General features: G+C 42.7%; 1 protein-coding gene across 3 annotated transcripts in view; it reads right to left on the minus strand.

Moving 5' to 3' along the window:
• Nucleotides 1–343: 343 nt before the first annotated feature.
• Nucleotides 344–24,007, minus strand: part of KCNH8 (potassium voltage-gated channel subfamily H member 8) — a 371,011-nt gene continuing 347,347 nt past the window's right edge. For 2 of the 3 annotated variants that reach the window (XM_045007783.1, XM_045007784.1), the window contains exons 14-16: nucleotides 16,270–16,376; nucleotides 15,125–15,201; nucleotides 344–1,844 (exon numbers count right to left, since the gene is read on the minus strand). In XM_045007783.1, the coding sequence (XP_044863718.1) occupies nucleotides 1,137–1,844; nucleotides 15,125–15,201; nucleotides 16,270–16,376 (892 nt within the window). In that variant the 3' untranslated portion in view covers nucleotides 344–1,136. Of the gene's footprint in view, nucleotides 1,845–11,548; nucleotides 11,831–15,124; nucleotides 15,202–16,269; nucleotides 16,377–24,007 lie in introns of those variants that run through there. The other variant, XM_045007785.1, reaches the window with a different exon arrangement.

A 24,007-nucleotide genomic window follows, 5' to 3' on the forward strand; every position in this document is an offset into this window, starting at 1 on the left:
TTCAAGATTATTATTTATTTCTTCTTTTCTTGCTGATTAAAATAGCCTAAATATTTTTTAAAATTTGTTTAAAAAATATTGCTCTTACTTTACAATTCTACCTGCCAATTTTCAGTTCTCATTGAATTTTGTTGGTATTAGCCCCCTGAAAATAGGGATTATATTGAAGCACTGAACCAGTTTTAACAATAGAGGCGATAATACAATGCTATAAGACAAAACTAGGGCACTGAATCTCATTAGCATAGCACAGTTCACAGGTTAAAATACTAATATCTGACTTGACATTCCAGGTTTTTATTTTTTTAAATAAAATATTACCTTTTATTTGTATTCCTCCAGCATGGATACATTCATTGCAAACAGCATGCAGATAAAAGGGGATCCAGTTTTAAACTACATAGGCTTAACAATAAATAGTTTGATCTACTACATGATGATAGTGCATTTCTTGTTAAAACTGCAAGCTTTTACAAAATGAAAAGAAATCCTTATCTTCTTATAAATATTTTAAATAGTTCCAGGTACAGATTTCATACCAAGTATATAAAAATAGTATTTTTTGATAAATAAAGAGGTTTCATTTACATGACAAATACCATGCGACTACTAACCACTCTCTACCAATTCTATTTGGTTGATTGTCTAGGAGATGACATGCAGCGATAATTGCCCCATTGCCTTCACGGAACTGACAAATAAACCAGCAGGAGCCATGATCACCTGAAGCAAACAGTGCCACAGATATTGTTTGAGAACAACAATCAGGCACTCAGGAAAACCTTTGCTTCAAGCAACAAAAACCTCCTATGACAGTTCTTTTGTCCTAGACTTCCAGCTGCTCTGACCCTCAGGGTCTTTTGGACTATCACAAAAGTCTGCCAAACAGACCATAAGTTATATCTGTGTATACAAAATGCTTTTCAACATGCTTCTAGAATCTAGAAATTGTTTCCTACTGTATGAACTGGTTATATCTTATCATATCCACTTGCTTTCAAAAAATCTGATTTTTCATGTTAGCAAGTCTCCATGATGACCAGAGAAAAGGCAATACAAAGCAGTCATGCAGTACTGGTTAAGTTTTAAACTGGCAGCTGTGGAACATGCTTTGAATACCACTTATTGGTCTATCATTATACATTTATGGCTTGGTTATCTTTAATATCCATTGTGCTTGTCACAACATCTAGTGGGAAATCTTCAGAGGTTTGTACAGAAACTGCTCCTGTTGTTCCTTCAAGGTCCCAAGATCCTGGCAAGTTCTCAAAGCTTAGTGAACTGACTGCTCCTGGGCTAAAGCTACTTTCCTCGGATCTGCTGGGGAGCACAAGGTGCAGTGAAGTCTCTGAGGAGGAGGACGCTGAGGAAGAAAGAGTTGCAGAAATAGACTGAAGAGGAGTCAAGGTGGTATCCGAATATGGAGAGGTGCATCTTAAAAACTGCAAATTATCCTTCTGATTTACCTGATAGCAGGAAGGTGAATATTCAAGGCCTGAAGTATAATAAAATTCACTGTCCATAGAATTTTGAACATGGGATTCAGTTCTTTGGGGACTGCTCCCTACAGAAGATGGATCCCTGTGCCAAATGTCAGGAGTCATGTTACCATGGCAAAGTTGTGCTTTGGTGCAAGTAATATTCCCAGCTTGCATATGCATACACGGTTGATGTGTAGTCCAAGTCATTCTAGTCTGTAAGCTTTCCAATGTAGGACTCACAGATGTGCCATGCACTGCACAGAACCCTGGAGGCTTCTGTGATGTCAATAAGTTTTCCAGAAGATGCATCACGTTCTTCATGTCCTTTCTTAATTGTGAGACCTCTTGAGTTAAAGTAGCAACCTGCCGAGGCAAGGCAAAAAAGCAACAGTTACATGAAATAAAGTATATAGTATGTGTAGATAAATGGTTTATAAACACATCTGAAATACACGAATTTCCTTTTCTTGCTTGATGAAAGGCACTCTTTTATAAAGGTATCAGCCTAGTCTCAGACAGTATCTTTGCTTAGAAAGAAATATCATTTAACTAAGCAGAGAAGTGATGTATCAGAAACAGTCCTTCCATTTAAGTTTGCATCTCCTTACGTTAGTTATACACATGCATTTTATTATATGTGTTGCTTACTTCCTTCACTAATACTGAAACATAAAAAGCAAATGTAACAGTGAGATCAGGTGAAAAATAGATTTAGCTTAAAATAGACAAACCCCATAAAAGCAGATTCTGGAATCCGTTCACACTGAAAACTCCAATTGCTTTTAAACAAGTTCCACACATAAAAATGGTTGCAGGTTCAAACCAGAGGGGGTGGGGAATGATTTCCTGTGGCAACAATATCCTTCTAACAACAAAGATTAAAACATTCCTGGTTACATTTTAAAAAAAAGGGAGAGAAAAAGTCTGAAAGATAGACATGAATGATATGGAAATATTAATACTGATGAAGGCTGCCAAGATGAATCCTTTTGAAAATGTATACAAAGATCTATGCAAGAAATGGTGTTACTTTTTTCATTTTAACTGTAAAGAAATCCATGATCTAAATTCTAAGCAGTGACTAATGATTTTAAGTGTCAGTTATTTAGTCCCCAATTTCAGATGTCTTAAAGGTTCCTTGAACTTTAGAAAGTGCGGCGTGCCTGACTCTCTGAAAATCAGATCTCTTCTTCAAGGTAGCTCAAATTTGTACCCAAAAAATAGAGGCACTGAAAACCTAGTCACTTCTAAAAAAATGAGGCCTGTTTCTAAGAATGCTCAGTAAAGGCTTGCTATATATAACAGACCTAGGTTTGCTATAGACTATACGCAAATTTGAGATAAAGGTTCAGGAAATTTAATAAATTATTTACTGAAGTTAAGCCAGAGTTACAAATTGGAATCCAAACTGTGGGTTTAGCGTAGCTGCATGTTTCATTGGAAATATTTGCACAGCTGTAGTCACAGCTTTTGTTTGGGAAATGTTGATGCAAAGGGGGCCTTTGCCAGAGATGGCATTTGATGAGAGAGATTATTCTAGGGCATCACCAACTGTTAATCATGTTTTCAATTTAACGTTTCTTTTCCATTCATTAAGAGGTAATGCACGTTATTGAAGTTGTTGATAATAACAAATGAATATTACTTGAGAACATCTAATAGAAAAACAGGGCACATCCCTCCAAAACTCCCATTGTGAGCAGAATCAGGCCTACAGGTTAATAAGCTTCTTTTGGCAAATGTGGTGATGTTTGGGGGTAAAGACATTCATTAGGAAAATTAAAAGCTTAAGGCAAGCAATGAAAGGACCAATTCATGTTTTGTTAGTATTTTTTTTTAGGGAAAGATTTTTAGGGAGTTAAAGCTAGGTCCTTATTTTTAATAATAAAGGGAAATGAACATGCTGAGGAGGAAAATATGAACCAGTGTCGATTAATTAATCTATTTTATATCAGATTATTGTCATTAGGCCTGTGGAAGTAAACACACACAGTTCATCAAAGTGATGTTAGTGGCAGTAATCTGTCGCAAGCAAGACATGACTGCACATTTCTTTTCACCCACCTGTCAAAAATAGAAAAGGATAATCTAGCAGTACTTGCTTTGCCCCAAACTAAAGAGAACATGAATTAGTTAGGTGACTTATGCAACTTAACTTTTTTATAACCAGAAATACAATCTTCACCATTGTGAAGACGGTTACAGGAAATCCATTGAAGAGGGCACTTCAGGCTGGCTTTGGCAGTATTAGGATCATCCACTGTACTTTTTCTACAGCTACAAGAGGTGGGAGCATAGGAAATTTGGAAGGAAAGTACAAAGCATATTTAGGTTCATTCATTCCTCTGCATTTTGTATTTTTTGTAGTGATCACATGTCCCTTTTAAAAAGGGAGGCTCTTTGCTTTTATGATTCTGCTTGATGGGAAATAGGAACTGGTCAGAAGCAGAGGAGAGTCTAGTCTGACAGCTGTCAGATTTGTTAAATGAATGATCTAATTGTATATGTATACATATATTTATGTATATGTATGTAGTTAATTAATAAGGTACTAGGAGCTGAAACACAAGGATATGTAGCCTAATTGAGTTTTGTACAACCAATTAAAAACTTGGCCTGCACTGCAAATGGCTTCTCTGACAGCTTTACATCCACATATAACAAGGTTCAACAGACAGTCGATAGGCTGCTCGGGTATAAAACAGATCTTGAATTTCGGAGATAATGTGAGGGATGAAAGCCCACAGGAAATGTGGTAGAACTAGGTTAATAAATCAAATTCACCTGTGAAAAGAGCACCCATGAAAAGCCCCTTTGTGAGGCAGAACTCCAAAGGGGTGTCTGGGTTTTCTGTAGATCTGGAACAAAGCAGCTATTCAGTGGCTCCTCCACTTCTTTTGCAACCATGAGCTGGTACACAAACTGCTTCCAAATATGTGGGTCTGGCAGGGAATACTGGGAAGTGGTGGGTGAGGGGGCCATGGGTCCTCTACTTTACCTGGTGGATAGTGGTAGCAGCCATTGAGGGGGAGGCAGGGTCAGCACCTACTCACTCTCTTCCCTGCTCAGGGGTGAATTTTCCTCCTTATACCCTGCTGAGTTCCCAGCTCACAGCCCCATTACTAGGGCTTTGTTCATGGCTGTGGGTAAGGAGTTTAATTTCCCCTTATGTGAACATAGGTTGGTTGAACTTCAGAGCCTGTAAGACAACATCTAGAATTATATTTCTCCTTAATCTTGGTTTCAACTTTTCCTCTTCTCCTTCCAACAGCATTTTTTATTTTATTATTCCCTAGCATGTCCCTCCTTCCAGTTCATTGAAGTCAAGGGGGAAAAAAATCAGTCCTAATATTAATCCTTGTGACAGGTCTGACCTAGCATAACAAGCTGTTCCAGAACACAAGTATCTTTGATATATGAGCCACTTCTTTCTACGTTTTTTGATAAGTAGCTTGTTCCCTATACAGCAACATTCATTGATAAATTAGCCTTGTATGTGCTTCTAAATAGGTCTCTGTAGCATAAGTAGTTTCAGAGCTTCTGCAACAAATTTCGTTAGGCATAATCTCCCGTTGGTAAAATCAGAGCAGAGACCTCCTTTGTTAAATTAGGAATTTGTAATTTGCTCACTGCTGACATCAAGTTTACACAGTAGCTCTGTCATTTTCTGCATCTTCCCTGTTGGCATATAATATTGGGCTGCTAAAATTATTGGATTCCACAAACTACAGAAGGTTGAGCCTGATCAGTTTGGATGGGAGACCTTTATAAAAATAGAGCATCTACAGCCACAAACCACCCGAGTGATGTAAAGCTACTATAAGATGCAAAATTTGGAATAGTTACTGCAGAATTCTGCAATGTTTTCTGATATGGGGAATCACCAAGAGGAACCCAAGAGTGCAGCAGAAATGGTTTGAGTTAGTGAGTGGCAACTTTCTGTTTGAGACAATTCTGCAGCAATGCTCTCACATGGCATTAGTATCTACTAACATAACAGTCTCTCCTGTCTTTCAGATGAGATGTAATAGATGAGGCTTTGTCCATTTGTGGTTATTATAGATTCCATGACACTTTCTGGTGTCATGGCCAACCTCAAGTTTGGATGGGGAAGAGTGTAATTATCCAAATTGCTCCTGCAACTTCAGTTGGCTAGAAAGCTTTTCATTACTGCCAGTATTAGACTGTTGATGTGTACATACAGTTAGATGCTGATACAAAGGATTTTCCAGCTGCTCTTTGTGTTGAAAACACTGTACAGCACTAGGTGCTGTCCAGCATCAGTAGTGCTGATCTGTCACCATTAGCTGAAGCAAGGAAAATGGGGTGCCTTAGGTCTGATTTTTGGTGTAACGATGCCTTGTTTGACCCTGCACTTCAACAGCAGGTGAAATAATTTCATTGTGGAAAATTTTAATGCACTTTTTGGTGAACAGCTCTATATAAATGTCAGCTGTCGATTATTACTACCACTTTTAAATGTTAATAGCCAAATTAGCTTTTCTAGCTCATGAGATGCCCTTGCTCATTCATATACACATACACACCATGCGAGTGCATTTGATTGCGAAATGAGACAAGACTCAAGGGCAAGACAGACTCATCAAGGAAGTGCTTAGAGAGAGAAGAATTTTTAGCAGAGAAATGTAAAGCTTTAAAGTTTTAAATTTCTCTGCTAAAACTCCCCGTCTTTATTAGTACTTCCTTGAGGGGTCTGGGATACATTCCTATCTGGCCCTTGAGTCTTGTTAGCCTCCAATTTCTTGATCAAATGTTCTGGTATAATTCTGATTTCCCTTCAGTATTTTATCATCCTTGTGAGATGTATATCTCACCCTAGCATCTGTCTCCCATCCCTCCCTTCTGAACACCAAAGAAAATGAAGAAGTTAGCTTAGCATTTGACAAAGCAGAGGAGTTGGCTGACACTGTTCCAGAGGTGCAGCATCTGTCTTCTCTGGAAACCAGGTGGGTTCTGACAGAATCTTTTGAAATTTGCCTCATTTCTTGTCAGCTCACAAGCCTTGGCTTTTAGGGTCTGTGGTCCCAGGATAGTCAACTAAGTGGACTGGCTCCAAGACTGGGGCTTCCAGGGCCCATGGCTCCAGGGCAGCTAACCAGGCAGACTGTCTCTGAGTCAGAGATCCTGAGGATTTCCCTTTTGAAAATTTTTGAAATGTTTGCTTTTTGTTCTGAGTCAGAACTAATCCACATTTCAAATAAGTATTTAATTCCCTTTAAGATAATTTCCTTTCATAGAAAACTTTCAATACACAGTTCTGGAGTAGCTCAATTGAAACAGTCATCTCATTTCAGTTCTTTTCCTCTTATGGTCAATGCTACTTTTGTTGCATTCTCTAATATCCTGCAAATACTAATCTATGGTTAAAGAACAAATGCCTTTGTGATGGTACTCTGAGCCTATCAAAAATGTAAAATGGTAGAAAACCATCTCCAGACCAACAGCAGCAAGGGTAAAGACACTTCATTTTCTTAAGTGAGATGTGAACACACACACACAATTATTAGTAAGCACAAGTACCTCTGTTTTTCCTTTTATGTTAAAAAACCAAGGAAACTAAATGCAAAAAAAAAATAACCTAGAGTTTTATGATAAAATTTTCCAAAAGTGGTCACATCACTTAAATGTAGCATTTAAGATTCCAAAAATGTTAACTTTGTAGAGATATGTTTGTAAAAGATTATAATTTAAAGAGACTCTCTCATAAAGGACAGTATAATGAACATAGGAATTTGGAGCTGTGCCCTGGAGGCAGGGGGTTGGGAACACTGCATGGCTATGCGCAGCAGTTCACGAGAGACGCTCTCCAGTTTGTTTTATTAAAGTTTTAGTCCTCTCTCATTCACAGGTTTGTTATTTTACACCAAGATTCTTATGAACTTGACTGTCCTGCAAATAAATAGTATTATTTCTATTGTTGTTATGCTAGTTAAAATATATTTATGTTGTAAAATGTACACCATAACACAAGGAGAGATTCTGAGACTTCAAATAGATTTATGCTGATGTTACACCAGCTGATAATCTGTCCCTTTATGCACAAAGTTAAGGCTCTACGAACTTTAATGTTTTGTTTTTCTTGACTTTGTGACTTTAATTATGCACACTTAGTATTGCATTAATGTAGCTTTTTTGCATTTAATAATAACGCATCTACCTGATGTGTTAAATCAGGGATTGGCAACTTTGCCACATGGCCTGTCATGGAAATTTGCTGTGGGCCAGGCCAATTTGTTTACCTGCAGTGTCTGCAGGTTCGGCCAATCACAGCTCCCACTGGTCACGGTTTGCAGTCCCTGGCCAATGGGGGCTGCAGGAAGCGGCGTGGGCCGAGGGATGTGCTGGCCTGACAAACTCACAACACCAGACACATGTCTTACAGGATATTTAACATGGAAGGTACATAAGAATGGCCCTACTGGGTCAGACCACAGGTCTATCTAGCCCAGCATCCTGTCTTCCGACAGTGGCCAGTGCCAGTTGCCCCAGAGGGAATGAACAGAACAGGTAATCATCAAATGATCCCCTGTCGCTCATTCCCAGCTTCTGGCAAATGGACGCTAGGGATACCATTCCTGCCCGTCCTGGCTAATAGCTATTGATGGACCTATCCTCCATGAATGTATCTAGTTCTTTTTTGAACTCTGTTATGGGTTCAAAAGAAAGCACATAACTTGTCAAGATTCATAATCATTGTGAGATATATGTATGGGTAACATTTAAGGAATAGTATCAGAGGGGTAGCCGTGTTAGTCTGGATCTGTAAAAAACGACAAAGAGTCCTGTGGCACCTTATAGACTAACAGACATATTGGAGCATAAGCTTTCAGGGGGGAATACCCACTTTGTCAGACGAAAGCTTATCTGTTAGTCTATAAGGGGCCACAGGACTCTTTGTTGCATTTAAGGAATAATGCATTTATGGTGAAAGGATGCTTTATGGACTTGGAGTAAAAGTCATCATGAAATCATATGTCTCAGTGATGGCCAAGCAGGAGGGAGTGGTAACCCTGCCTTAGGTCATGTGTTCACTAAAGGTTACAGTGGCACATCAGTACCAACACAGCTGTGCCACTGTAAGAGCGCTCATGAAGCCATGTTATGCTGACAGGAGAGAGCTCTCCCATTGACATAATAAAACCAGCTCAATGAGCGGTGAGCGTCTCTGCCCCAGTGATGGCCCTGGGGCCAGAGAACCTGTCAGCCTTCTGCCATGACCCCAGGCTGGAGGAACTGTCAAGTTCCCAAAACCCTTGTAGTCCTGGGACTGGAGGAACTCTCAGCCCCCCACCACAGCGGGCAGGGCTGGTGGTGGAATCCAGGGACTACATTTGCTGTAGCCCAAGGTTCACTATTGTGAAGGGCATTATAGCAAGGATCTACTGTTAGTGAATATATACGTCTCAGAACATTACCTACTTAACTAAATCTAAATTGTGCCACCTTAAAATATTCTCTATCCAAACTAATTTGTCTTTTTTGGCTACTTTCTGGATATCTGTAACCTTTCTCTACTAAAAAGCTTTTCCTCTATCCAGCTTTTAGACCATTCCTCCCACATCACTGCCTCTTACTCCCCCAGTTTTCTAGGTTTCTCTTAATTCTGCCTTTCTACTGCTGTCTGAGCAGCTCTTCGATAAGTGATGCATTAACTTAAATTTATTTTTCTACATATAAAATTTTTGTATTACATTTATTTGTGTGTATAGATATATATATATATAAAATTAAGTTAATGCAAAGTCACACTCACTTTATTGATTGGTGCCTTTCATCCATAGTAAAATCAAATGGATAGTAATACATATATTTATAACAAAAAGTTATTATTCAAATTCAGTTATCTCCAGTAATAAACAAAGATGTAAGAGCACTGCACAACAGGACAGGAAGTGAAGAAGAATTTCATATCCAATTAAAATGAACTGGAGAGGCAGAATATAATGAATTAAGCTGGAATTTGGCTACAGTGGTGTTAACATCCCTTCTCTGACAGATCCTATGTCACTTTATAATTACCATATGTTCAGATCCTTGGTTTTACATCTGTTCCAAAAGAGGGCACCTGTAGCCATAGATTGTCCCTTGACATCATGATGTCATTAGCACAGCAGTGACTAAAAGGAAAGAATTCCTTGACTTTCTGAATCACCTGGAACACTTGGCTGCAACAGTTTAAAACAGTGTTTCTCAAACTGGGGTCACTGCTTGTATAGGGAAAGCCCTTGGCGGGCTGGGCCGGTTTGTTTCCTTGCCCCGTCCGCAGGTCCAGCTAATCACAGCTCCCACTGGCCGCAGTTTGCTGCTCCAGGCCAATGGGAGCTGCTGGAAGCAGTGCGGGCTGAGGGAGTTACTGGCTGCCGCTTCCAGCAGCCCCCATTGGCCTGCAGCAGCGAACTGCAGCCAGTGGGAGCCACGATCGGCTGGACCTGTGGATGTGGCAGGTACACATACTAGCCCAGCCCGCCAAGGGCTTTCCCTACACAAGCAGCAACCCCAGTTTGAGAAACACTGCCTTAAAAGGTCTCCTATTGATGTGCTGAAATGGTGAATTCTGACAGGATCATGGCACAGGATATTGCTATGGGCAATAACATCTTAGAATCATAGGACTGGAAGGGACCTCAAGCGGTCATCAAGTCCAGTTCCCTGCACTCATGGCAGGACTAAGTACTATCTAGACCATCCCTGACAGGTATTTGTCTAACCTGCTCTTAAAAATCTCCAGTGATGGAGATTCCACAACCTCCCTACACAATTTATTCCAGTGTTTAACCACCCTGGCAGTTAGGAAGTTTTTCCTAATGTCCAACCTAAACCTCACTTGCTGCAATTTAAGCCCATTGCTTCTTGTCCTATCCTCAGAGGTTAAGGCGAACAATTTTTCTTCCCTCCTCCTTGTAACAACCTTTTTACATACTTAAACTGTTATGTCCCCTCTCAGTCTTCTCTTTTCCAGACTAAACAAACCCATTTTTTTTCCCAATCCTCTCTCATAGGTTATGTTTTCTAGACCTTTAATCATTTTTGTTGCTCTTCTTTGGACTTTCACCAATTTGTCTACATCTGTCCTGAAATGTGGCACCCAGAACTGGACACAATACTCTAATTGAGGCCTAATCAGTGCAGAGTAGAACGGAAGAATTACTTCTCGTGTCTTATTTACAATACTCCTGCTAATACATCCCAAAATGATGTTCGCTCTTTTTGCAACAGTGTTACACTGTTGACTCATATTTAGTTATGGTCCACCATAACACCCAGATCCCTTTCCGCAGTGCTCCTTCCTAGGCAGTCATTTCCCATTTTGTATGTGTGCAACTGATTGTCCCTTCCTAAATGAAGGATTTTGCTTTTGTCCTTATTGAATATCATCCTATTTACTTCAGACCATTTGGGAGACTTATTTAATCTGTATTTTAATAATTAATATAGAATTAGAAACTGGATTAGGCATAAAGGATTTCTTGTTTAAATACAATTCTCTCCCCACTCTGTAACCCCATTGACTTTAAGGAACTCACTCCCTTTTCACAGTAGTGTGAGAAGAGGATCAGCACCAAAACTGTGGGTTTTTTGTTTGTTTTTTGTGCACAGTGTTAACAGGGAAAACTAATTTTATGTTAGAAAGAATATCATCTTTTCTACTATTGTTTAAATGTATCACAATACTAAAAGATTTATAGAACTACACTGGAAAAGCAACGACAGGCACAAAGCCACTGCAGAAAAAATGTTTGTTTATTCCACTAGGTTTCTGCTTGAAAGGTTCTTGACATAGTACTATATTTTCAATTGCTGCTTGATGATAATCATACAATACTTACTTATAGCCTCAGATATGAAAAATATCTGTGCTCCTCAATGTTAAGGAATGGGTCAATACTACATTCCTAACTTCTGCTATGGTAAAGTTTCAAAAGCATCACTAATATGCTAGTAAGTGGTATTTCTCCTTCCAGTATTGTCAGTACATATGCTCACTCTTGGGATATGTATGAGCTCCTCTGCATCAAGCTTTCTAGAAAGCTCTGATCAGTGATGGTCGTGCCAGCCTTGTCTCAAGCCATGGGATTCTCCAGTCTGTTTATTGAGGAGGTTCTAAGGACTTCTAAGGCAGATTTGGAGCTCAACTGCTTCTAGGCCCCTCTTCACAGTCCCAGTTGTGGTATATCTAGTCATTTTCCTGAAGCTGCTTTAATGTAGATCGCCATCATAATTGTATCCAACCAGTCCCAAAACGGGCTGAGGGGTGGAGATAAAGGTGTATAAAGCCCCTTTTGCTGGTCCTAAACTGATTTCAGCTGAACTGGATATGAAGTTTAAGCCTGAAAATTTGAGAAGTGGCCAATCAGTGAGATTGGAGGGGTGGGGTGAGAGAGAAATTTACTATGTGTGGTGACAGTGGTTGGTTAGTCAGAGTGAGAGAGAGAGAGAGAGGAGAAGAGAAAAAGGCAAGGCTTATGGCAAATTTTAAAAAAGGGCTCATTCTTAAATGTTTCCTTTACCAAATTTATAACATTTTTCAGAAAAAACGATATTACAGAAAATTCAACTGTAAATGGGAAACTTACAATGAAATGGTTGCTTTTAAACAGTCTTGCTTTAAGTGCAAATCTCAGTGCAACTTTAACCGTGGAGTTGCTACTGATGCCTCCATCATATGACCTGAAGTACTTTATTTACTGAAAACATAATGGGCATGAATTTTTAAAAAGACCATTGTGAAGACACAGTATCATATACCTGCTGGGAATAATTTTTCTAATGCTTTTCATTTTGCCCTATAACCAAGGGATAACTTATATCAGTATTAATGGAGCATTCAGAATAGGTAGAAGCCAGGCAGATATCATAGAATCATAGAATCTCAGGGTTGGAAGGGACCTCAGGAGGTCATCTAGTCCAACCCCCTGCTCAAAGCAGGACCAAACTCAACTAAGTCATCCCAGCCATGGCTTTGTCAAGCCTGACCTTAAAAACCTCTAAGGAAGGAGATTCCACCACCTCCCTAGGTAACCCATTCCAGTTCTTCACCACCCTACTAGTGAAAAAGTTTTTCCTAATATCCAACCTAAACCTCCCCCTCTGCAACTTGAGACCATTACTCCTTGTTCTGTCATCTTCTACCACTGAGAACAGTCTAGATCCATCCTCTTTGGAACCCCCTTTCAAGTAGTTGAAAGCAGCTATCAAATCCCCCCTCATTCTTCTCTTCTGCAGACTAAACAATCCCAGTTCCCTCAACCTCTCCTCATAAGTCATGTGCTCCAGCCCCCTAATCATTTTTGTTGCCCTCCGCTGGACTCTCTCCAATTTATCCACATCCTTCTTGTAGTGTGGGGCCCAAAACTGGACACAGTACTCCAAATGAGGCCTCACCAGTGCTGAGTAGAGGGGAATGATCACATCCCTTGATCTGCTGGAAATGCCCCTACTTATACAACCCAAAATGCCATTAGCCTTCTTGGCAACAAGGGCACACTGTTGACTCATATTCAACTTTTCGTCCACCGTAACCCCTAGGTCCTTTTCTGCAGAACTGCTGCCCAGCCATTCGGTCCCTAGTCTGTAGCAGTGCATGGGATTCTTCCGTCCTAAGTGCAGGACTCTGCACTTGTCCTTGTTGAACCTCATCATATTTCTTTTGGCCCAATCCTCTAATTTGTCTAGGTCCCTCTGTATCCTAGCCCTACCCTCCAGCGTATCAACCACTCCTCCCAGTTTAGTGTCATCTGCAAACTTGCTAAGGGTGCAGTCCACACCATCCTCCAGATCGTTAATGAAGATATTGAACAAAACCGGCCCCAGCACCGACCCTTGGGGCACTCCACTTGATACCGGCTGCCAACTAGACATGGAACCATTGATCACTACCCGTTGAGCCCGACCATCTAGCCAGTTTTCTATCCACCTTACCGTCCATTCATCCAGTCCATACTTCTTTAACTTGCTGGCAAGAATACTGTGGGAGACTGTATCAAAAGCTTTGCTAAAGTCCAGAAATAGTACATCCACTGCTTTCCCCTCATCCACAGAGCTGGTTATCTCGTCATAGAAGGCAATTAGGTTAGTCAGGCATGACTTGCCCTTGGTGAATCCATGCTGACTGTTCCTGATCACTTTCTCCTCCTTTAAGTGGTTCAGGATTGATTCCTTGAGGACCCGTTCCATGATTTTTCCAGGGACTGAGGTGAGACTGACTGGCCTGTAGTTCCCTGGATCTTCCTTCTTCCCTTTTTTAAAGATGGGCACTACATTAGCTTTTTTCCAGTCATCCGGGACCTCCCCCGATCACCATGATTTTTCAAAGATAATGGCCAATGGCTCCGCAATCTCATCGGCCAACTCCTTTAGCACCCTCGGATGCAGCGCATCCGGCCCCATGGACTTGTGCTTGTCCAGCTTTCCTAAATAGCCCCGAACTACTTCTTTCTCCACAGAGAGCTGGTCACCTCCTCCCCATACTGTGCTGCAGAGTGCAGCTGTCTGGGAGCTGACCTTGTCTGTGAAGACAGAGGCAAAAAAAGCATTGAGTACACTAGCTTTCTCCACATCCTCTGTCACTAGGTTCCCTCCCTCATTCAGCAAGGGGCCCACACTTTCCTTGACTTTCTTCCTGTTGCTAACATACCTGAAGAAACCCTTCTTGTTACTCCTAACATCTCCGGCTAGCTGCAACTCCAAGTGTGATTTGGCCTTCCTGATTTCACACCTGCATGCCTGAACAATACTTTTATACTCCTCCCTGGTTATTTGTCCAATCTTCCACTTCTTGTAAGCTGTTCTTTTGTGTTTAAGACGAGCAAGGATTTCACTGTTAAGCCAAGCTGGTCGCCTGCCATATTTACTTTTCTTCCTACACAGAAGTATAAGGAACTACTTTCTTTAAAATGAAGTTATAATCTGAAAAAGCAAAATATTATATAATTCCTACATTGGGCTGGGCAAACGCTTCCTACCTAATTTTGAATCTACTCAGATAATTTGTTATATGAATTTAAACATTACTAGGTTTGCATCTTGCTCAAAGGAGATTGAAAATTAAAAAAAAGCATAGAGGGGTGTGTGATAAGAGTAGGCAGAGTGAAACAGAGAGAGACAAAAGAAGCGTGGAAAGGGAGGAAGGGAGAAAGAGTTACTCTTTGGAAAGAAAAAAACCACAACAGTGTGTGTGTGTGTGTATATACACACAGTGTGTGTGTGTGTGTGTGTGTGTGTGTGTGTGTACACACACACACACACACTGTTGTGGTTTTTTTCTTTCCAAAGAGTAACTCTTTCTCCCTTCCTCCCTTTCCACGCTTTTGTCTACACACACACACACACACACACACACACACACAGGCTGCTTATTTGTGATAGAAGAACCATCAAGACTAGGCTAACTCTACTACATAGCACAGACTAGATAAAATATGTTTCTTTGAGTATTCGAATTACTCTTGGACGGTATTAGAAACAATGTATTTAAATTACAGGTAAGGTGATTTGGGGACCTCTTCCTAATTTTGCAAGTTCAAAACTTTGTGAAATTCCCAAACATCATGGGGTTTCCCCCATCTCTTCTCATGTTATTGTTAATCAAAGTGGTGTTAATCAGAATAAAAAAATCTCCGTACCTCATGGTTAAGCCTGCTGATCTGCTGTTTGGTTTCTTCTGCTTTGATAACTAGCACTGCAGCACCAACTTCAGAGTCTGTAAATAATCCATGCATATATGTAAATTATAGAAATACATGATCAGGTGGTTTAGGGAGTTAGTAAGGTGACTCTTTCACTTGATCTCTGCTTTAAATCTGACCTCAGGTTTGGTTGGGAGCAAATGAAATTAGCATTTAATGGCTTTCTATGGTCAATATAAAATGCATAGGAAGGATGTAAATGAGGTATTATGGGAAGTTTGCACTGCCTCTTCCTGTGTGGGACCTACTCTGTGAGAAGACATAGAACTTCTGTCAAGGCATTAAGCCTGATAATTCAGCAATTAAAAAAATCACATATGTAATTGCCACACCCCTATTATGCAGCTGTTTTTGTCTTCAAAAAGAATTAGTTTCACAGTGGCATTTAGGCAAGAGATACATAATTATGTGAGGACAGTTTCCTCATCTAGGAGGGGAAAGTGGGAAACAATCTGAGTTCAACTGGTTATGCCATTTCAACACTAGCCCATTGCTTTTGCATCACCAGTAATGGCTGGGCTCTTATATTTGTGTTCCTGCCTGCTGCTTTGTTTCATCAGTCCTTTCGGAAGACTGCCCAGCATTTCATGCTACTCACGGGTTTCACTCTGTTCAGTTCTGACACACTGTTAACTCCGTGAAAAACCAAGAGTTAATAGTAAAATAGCGGCAAAGTTCCAGTATAGTTCTTCTTAAATTATTTTTCCAGGTATGTCCCTATGGGACCCAATCTTGAAATGTGTCGTGTTCAGCCGGTTTAATGGAGTTGATGGCACTCAGCACCTCATAGAATCAGCCCCTATATTAGTAAAGACGTAGTGGAAATCAAACTCCTGACAAGCCATTTATCTTGTAACAGGGAGGAGCAGGACAACTGGCCCAAACACACTGATGATATCCAGTTGTACCTTTCTGTCATGATTTGCGGTCAGTGCAAATGACAATAAGTTTAGCTGCATGTTAAACCCATTCACATAACTCATAAAAGTTTATTTTATTAAGAATCATTCAAATATAGATGCACAAAAGGCAAGTCATCAAAAAAGTGTCTATTACAATGAGTGGCTAGATATGGCACTTACCCACAATTGTAGGAGATACCCGGGATTCCGGCCTGAGTTGATCAGAGCCGAAGTCAAAAGTCTGGCTTCCCTCATTATGGTTTCCATCTTCAATCCCATCAACAATCCTGTTAAAAACATTGTCTTTGAATATAGAGTGTATAGACCTCACACTTCATAATGTAATTATCAATATTACTTTGAAAGGCACAGTCTTAAGCAATGGTGAATTCTGTATGACACTAATCTTAGAGAAATATAAAGGCCACTACATAGGTGTGACCAACTGAGTTACCACTTGTTTAAACCTTGAGTAAAGAGAGCAGAATCAGGCCCTTCATCTTAACTGATCATTTTGAAACTATCATTACTTTTACAGGTTGTGATAGGGCCTTTAGTCTAGTCTACTTGCATTCCCTATGCCATTTGTAATAATTATAAACTGTTGGAACCATCAGTGAAAAAGACAGTTACCTTTTCTGTAACTCGTGTTCTTCGAGATGTGTTGCTCATGTCCATTCCACATTACGTGTGTGTGCTCACCACATGCAGTAGTGCTGGAAGTTTTTCCCTCAGCAGTATCCGTAGGGGACTGGCTCTGGCACCCCTTGGAGTGGCATCTGCATGGGATGGTATAAGGGGTGCCGCTGGCTCCCCCCAACCTCAGTTCCTTCTTGCTGGAAACTCCGACAGTGGGGAAGGAGGGCGGGTCATGGAATGGATATGAGCAACACATCTTGAAGAACACCAGTTATGAAAATAGTAACTGTGTTTTCTTCTTTGAGTGATTGCTCATGTCCATTCCATATTAGGTGACTCCAAAGCAGTACCTCTGGAGGTGGGTAGGAGTTCACGGACGTGTAGATTGCAACACAGCTCTGCCGAACCCAGTGTCATCTCTGGCCTGCTAAGTGATGGCATTAGCGGTAAACGTGTGGACAGAGGACCACTTTGTGGCTCTACAGATGTCATGGATAGGGATATGCACCAGGAAGGCCGCCAAAGATGCCTGTGCTCTCGTCAAGTGGGCTCTGATGATCGGCAGCGGCAGAACCCCTGCCATGTCCTTATGCATCAGGTAATCCAATTGGAAATCCTCTGTGAGTACACCGGATGACCCTTCATCCTATCCGCTGTAGTGATGAAGAGTTGAGTCAATTTATTAAAAAGCTTGGTAAGTTCTAAGTAAAAAGCCAAGGCCCTCCGTATGTCCAGGGAGTGAAGACGCCTCTCTTCACTGGTCTCATGTGCTTTGGGACAGAACACCGGGAGAAAGATCTCCTTGTTCATATGGAAGGTGGAGACCAAGTTTGGCAGGAAGGCTGGGTGGGGCTGCAACTGAATCTTATCTTTGTAGAAGACTGCGTACGGCGGTTCTGAGGTCAAGCTTTAATTTCCAAGACCCATCTCGCCAACGTCTCCGCCACCAGGAATGCAACCTTCCATGACAGATGGGAAAGGGAGCAAGAACCCAGCAGTTCAAAGGGCAAGCCAGTGAGCCTAGAGAGGACCAAGTTAATATCCCACTGTGGGACTGGTGCCCGCACCTGCAGGAAGGGTCTCTCCAGCTCTCTCAAGAATCTGACCATCACATCATGGGAGAAAACCATTTGTCCTTGGATCGGCAGGTGAAAAGCGCAAGACGCACTCTAATGGAAGAGTGTGCCAGGCCCTGGTTCCTCAAATAGAGCAGATAGTCCAGGAAAGTCTGTATGGAGGAATGCCAGGGATAGATACCCCGTTCCGACACCCAGTGGGAAAACCTCGTCCACTTGGCCACATAAGTCAGTTTAACTGAGAGCTTCCTATTTTCCAGGAGGACCTGTTGGACTCCTTCCAAACAGGTCTGCTCCTCTGGGTTCAGCCACGCAGCATCCATGCTGAGAGATGGAGGGACCCGAGGTTGGGATGTAAGAGGTGACCATGGTCCTGCAACAAGAGGTCCAGTCGGTTGGGCAGGGGCCAGGGAGGGGCCATTGACAGGCTCATGAGCGTGCTGAACCAATGCTGGCAAGGCCACGCTGGGGACAATCATGATAACCTTTGCCTTGTCTCCCTTGATCTTTGCCAGGGCCCTGCTGATGAGTGGAATCGAAGGGAACGCGTAAATCAGGCTCCCTGATCACAACAGGAGAGAAGGCATCAGAGAGGGAGTCCTCGCTCAGACCCTGTCGAGAACAAAACCAGTGGCATTTCCTATTCGGTCTGGTAGTGAACAGGTCCACTTGGAGAGTTCCACGTCTTTGGAAGATCATGCAGGCTGCCTCTGTATGGAGCAACCACTTGTGGTGAGAGGAGAAATCCCTCCTGAGCTGGTCCGCCTGCATATTCCTGATGTTGGGAAGGTGACAAGCTTCCAGGTGGATTTTGTGGCTGATGAAGAAATCCCACCGATGGAGCACCTCCTGACAGAGAGCCGATGTGCGTGCTTCCCCATGCCGATTGATGTAGAACATTGAGGCTGTGTTGTCTGTCAGGACTCGTACCACCTTGCCCGACAGGTGGGGCAAGAAGACTCCACATGCCAGACGGACTGCTCAGAGCTCTTTGACATTTATGTGTAAGTGCACCTCCTCCGGGGACCACATCCCCTGTGTCTGGAGGTTGCCAAGATGTGCACCCCACCTGAGGTCCAAGGCATCCGATACCAACTTGATGGAGTGAGGAGGGTTGTCGAACATAACCCGTTCCAGAACTGTCCTGCGGTCACAGTCCACCATCTCAGCAAGATAAGTATTGCCTTGGGAATGGTAACAATCTTCTCCAGGGGGTCTCGGGACTAGGAATAGACCATCGCCAGCCATTGTTGCAGGGGCTATATTTGGAACCTGGCATGGTGGACCATATAAGTGCATGCTGCCATGTGGCCCAGCAGGTGCAGACAGACCCTGGCGGTAGTTAGAGGGTACGTGGAAACTTTTTGCAATGATGTTTGCCAGTGTGTGGAACTTTTCCAGTGGCAGGAACGCCCTGGCGCAGACAGAATAGAGGACTGCTCCGATGAACTTTGTCCTTTGCACCAGCATTAATGTTGACTTTTTGTTCACCAGTAGGCCTGAGAGCAGCATGTGGCTTGAAGCACCACAACATCCCTTCACACTTGAGACCTAGACCTGCCCTTTATGAGCCAGTCGTTAAAGTATGGGTAGATCTGGATACCTGGCGCCTGAGGTAAGCTGCTACCACTGACATGCACTTGGTAAATACCCTTGGTGCTGTCACCAGGCTGAACGGGAGGACCGTAAACTGGTAGTGGTGGGGACCCAGCGTAAACTGGAGGAAGCATTTGTGTCCTTGAAAGATTGCTATGTGGAAATATGTGTCCTTCAAGTTGAGGGCAGCATACCAGTCTCCTGGATCCAGGGAGGGGATAATAGAAGCCAGAGAGACCATGCAGAATTTTAGCTTCTGTAGGTACTTGTTGAGGTCTCTCAGGTCCAGGATGGGCCATAGACCGCCTTTGGGATTAAAAAGTACCGGGAATAGAACCTCTTGTTCCTGTACTTGAGAGGAACTTCTTCCACTGCACCCAGCTGTAGTAACCCCTTTACCTCCTGCACGAGGAGACTCTCATAAGAGGGGTCCCTGAAGAGGGACGGGGAAGGTTGGCGGGAAGGGGGGGCGTAGAAAGGAACTGGAAGGTATAACCCCATTCCACTGTGCTGAGGACCCAGCGGTCCAAAGTTACAGTGTTCCAAGTTGGGAGAAAAGGGGAAAGGCAGTCGGAGAACACTGGCGAAGATGAATCCGGGGAACAGTCTGGTAGATTGCCCTTGGGCACACCCTCAAAATGACCATTTGACCCCATGCTTATTACGGGTTGAGCCTGACTGGGCAGAGGGTGGAGGCGGGTGGCTTGAGCGGCGCTTGTAATCCTTGACTCATTTATGGGGCTGGTCCTGCTGAGGATGGCTCCCCTAGCCCTGAGGCTGCTGTGGTTTGAACTGTTTATGTGCCAGGGCTGGGATGTGGAGATCCAAGGTTTTCAGGGTGGTGCAGGAGTCCTTGAGACTGTTTGCCTAGGGCCCCACCGCCGAAGGGCAGGGCCTGCAATGACTGCTGGGCCTTGGTGGATAACCCAGAGAGGAAGAGCCAAGAGGCTCAGCACATGGAGATAGCAGAAGCCATGGTGCGGGCAGCAGCGTCTGATGCTGCTTGGAGGGCCGCCCTGGACGCAGCTGTGCCCTCATCAAGGATCACTCAGAACTCCTTCTTGGAAGCATCAGGGAGTGACCCTTCGAACTTGGCCATGGTTGCCACATATTGAAGTGATATTGGCCAAGGACGGCTTGGTGGTTGGCTACTCTCAGCTGAAGGCTGGAAGACAAATAAACTTTACATCTGAAAAGATCCCACCTCCTTGAGTCTTTATTTTTGGGGGTGGCCTCGGGTTGTTCCTGCCTCTCCTTGTGGTTAACCGCCTCAACCACAAGGGAATTGGGGGACGGGTGGGAGTATAGGTACGCATGCCCTTTGGTTGGCATAAAGTACTTAAGTTCAGCCCTTTTAGAGATAGGGCCAGAGAAGAGGAGGTCTGACACAGGGCATTAGTGATTTTAGAGACTCCTTCATGAACGGGTAGAGCCCCCCTGGCAGGAGACGATGACATCAAACAGAGAGTCTGAGGGCTCTTCCAGTTCCTCTGCCTGAAGCCCCAGGTTAGAAGCAACCCTCTTCAAAAGTTCCTGGTGTATCTTGGCATCATCCTAAGGAACTGGGTGAGGGGGCCTCATGATAGCATCGTCTGGGGATGACGAGGACAATGCTGGTGCCACGGGAACCTCCACGTACATTGGTGATCCAGCAGCTAGCTCCCCTGGGTCCTCCTGGATCTGCGGGGTCTTACCCCCCGAAGCTTCGAGCACTGGAGGAGAACGGGATACCAAGGCCACTGGCCTCTGTGAGGCTCCTGGCACTGATTGGGCAGCCTGGGAAGGTTGGGTGAAGCCCCTGGGTTACCGAGTTAGCAGTGCCAGGTCAAAAGCTCTGTCTACTCTGTGCAGACAAACACAGTAGAAACAGCTAGCTTTGACAGTTCCATTGTTCTATTTATCCAGCCCTGCCAATGTCAGTCTATCATCTTGCAAGCAGCAAACCCCATTTGCAAGACAGTACTGATATTAGGCCTAAACCGATGCCCACTGAAGTCCCAGTGACTTCAAGGTGCTTTTTATTGGTGACATTATGAATTACATTGCATGCTCTTTATAGGTGTACCTATATAAGCTGTATTAAGAGCCAAATCCTGAAGTCTGTACTTAATTCTTACTCAGGCAAAGCTGAAAGTAGCCCCAGCATGCCCTCCTCCATGGGGGTATAGAAGACGGACTAACTAAAAGATCAGTATAGATCCTGCCCTGACTCACCCCACAAACTTGGCTCTAGTGAAACTCTATTTATGACGAAGTGGAATGGAAATCCAGATTGTTTCAATGCATTGCAATGGTCAGGCTGCAATTCCAGTTATGGTTCCTTAGATCTTCCCAACACACGGGCAAACATCTAATCAGAGTAACAAATGCCATACTGAATTCAGTAAAACTTTCCCAAGCTCTTCAGATATTTAGTCCTCCTGTGGGATTGTTCTTCCTTTTGAGTTTGCATACATGTGGCAAAACACAGGGTTAAGATTGCTTCACTGAGCTAAGGTGAAACTTAAGCTGCTCTAAGAATCACAGTCAATGGAGCTCCTGAGATGAAAAATACTATTGACAATGAGATCACTGCATGAGGATCTTATTTTGAATCGGATGGGTTTTTATTGCCATATGCAAGCATAGCTCAAGGCTGTACTTACGTGTTTGTCAAACAGAGAGAAAGGGGAGAGGGAACATCATATCAAAAACCTTCAACCAACCAAACCAATAAATAAAAGATTGATTTATGAAACAGACCTTTTCAACCGGGCCTCCAGACACTGTCTACAGAAGCACCCATTTGTGCATACAGAAACACACATTAACATGTAAACGCTCACTTTGTAGAAAAGCATTGGAGACAAAAGGGTAGATTTTTCTTTCACTTGCACCAGTTTGGCACCATTTGAGTCCCATGAAGCTACTCTTCTGATTCACAGTGATATCTGAATCAGGCCCATGAAGATGAAGAATGGAATAATTGGAAGCATAGAAGCATAGGCCATTAATATACAAGTTTGAATGTTTCTTATTTTGATGTACTGTTTTTTTGTAATATGAATATAAGCCTTTACCCCCTAATGTTTTAAAGCAAACCAAGTGCTTGTAAAAGGTGCTCAAATGACAACAGTGGACAAGGAAATCCTAACTGTCCACAGAACAGGCACAGCATGGGAAGTGGTACAATCTTCCCTAACAGTGACACAGAGGGGTGAGTTCTAGAAGATAGCTCAGTTTTATGCTCAGCCAATTCTTGGCCTCTCTTCTTACACTGCTAATTGTGAGGGTGGTTTTTGTGATAAGGGGACACCTGTACAACGGGAACTACACTTTACATGAAATAAGTGCCGTAAGATTTTAGTCTGGGTTGGGGCCCTGTTTTGCTAGGTACCGTGCAAACACGTAAAGAAACACAATTCACAGACTATGGGTAAAACTCATGAGGAGTAAATCACTGAAGTCAGTAGAGCTACACCAGTTTACATTAGCTGAGGATATAGCTCTATGTTCAAAAGGTACTGATATTGATTTACAGGGAAAAAATACATAACACTACCTCAATTATCTATACAGTGGAGCCAAGTGTTTATTCTCCACAAAATGATTTTATTATGGCCCAAAGTCTGAAACATGTGCACTGCCTAACTACTCAGGTGGCATGCTAGATCATCTGTTTGGGTTAAAGGGGAACTGCACCCCGTTCCTCTAATCTGCAATATGGCTGCTACTGTAGTCTCAGGGTTGCAGAGGCCCGCACTGGAGATACAGCTGCAGTCCCCAGGTGGAATTCTGGTTGGTTCAACCAGAATTTCCCTTAGGGATTCCTTGAGAATGCTCACTGGAGCCACCCTGGCAGCTTGGGGTCATGGCCCTGCCCTCATTCTGCCTTTCTTCAGGCGGATAGTATCAATGCAGAATGCTGGGAGAGAGGACAGCACACATTTCCTCAGCAACATTGTGGCTGCTCCTTCTAGATGGATCACAAGTTGAGGTGGTTTCTTGCACGTCTCCCCCTCATTCTTACACTCCTACCAAAAGTAGGCCAACATTTAGCCATTGGTTAGGCACTGGGTCCTGTTTGCATTTTAATACTAAGTGGGAAAAACACTTGCTTCAGGCTTATGACTTTCCTTTTTATTTTGTTGAAAATGTTCTGATATTGCAAACGTAATTTGGGTTGGGAAATTACAGAGGGATTTTGGCTGACAGGATAATATGTCTTAAATCATGTATGTTATGGGCCACATTTCCAGCCTAACTATAAACAGGACTCTAATTTTGCATATGCAAAAATATGTGTGGAAATAATAGTGTGTGTAACAATGCACCTGCAGTTTGCACCCACAAAATTGGTGGTCAGTGTCTGGCCATGTGCATGTGTATGACTGTAATGGACAATTTTTAGTAGGCACTATGAACCAAGGATTTACTGAACTATTACTCATTTTCCACAAGCCATCAAATGGTAATAACTTTCAGTCATAACTGACTTGAGCCAAATCAAACATGTGAATTTTGGCTATAGTGAGTTTATCGCACAATTGCCTAAATACATTTTGACCCAGCTAGACCTATTGTATATTTGTGATGCTGAGTCAGTGGTTTTCATGTTTACTTTACCA

Source organism: Mauremys mutica, chromosome 2, assembly GCF_020497125.1.
Source record: "Mauremys mutica isolate MM-2020 ecotype Southern chromosome 2, ASM2049712v1, whole genome shotgun sequence".
Taxonomy (NCBI): Eukaryota; Metazoa; Chordata; order Testudines; family Geoemydidae; genus Mauremys; species Mauremys mutica.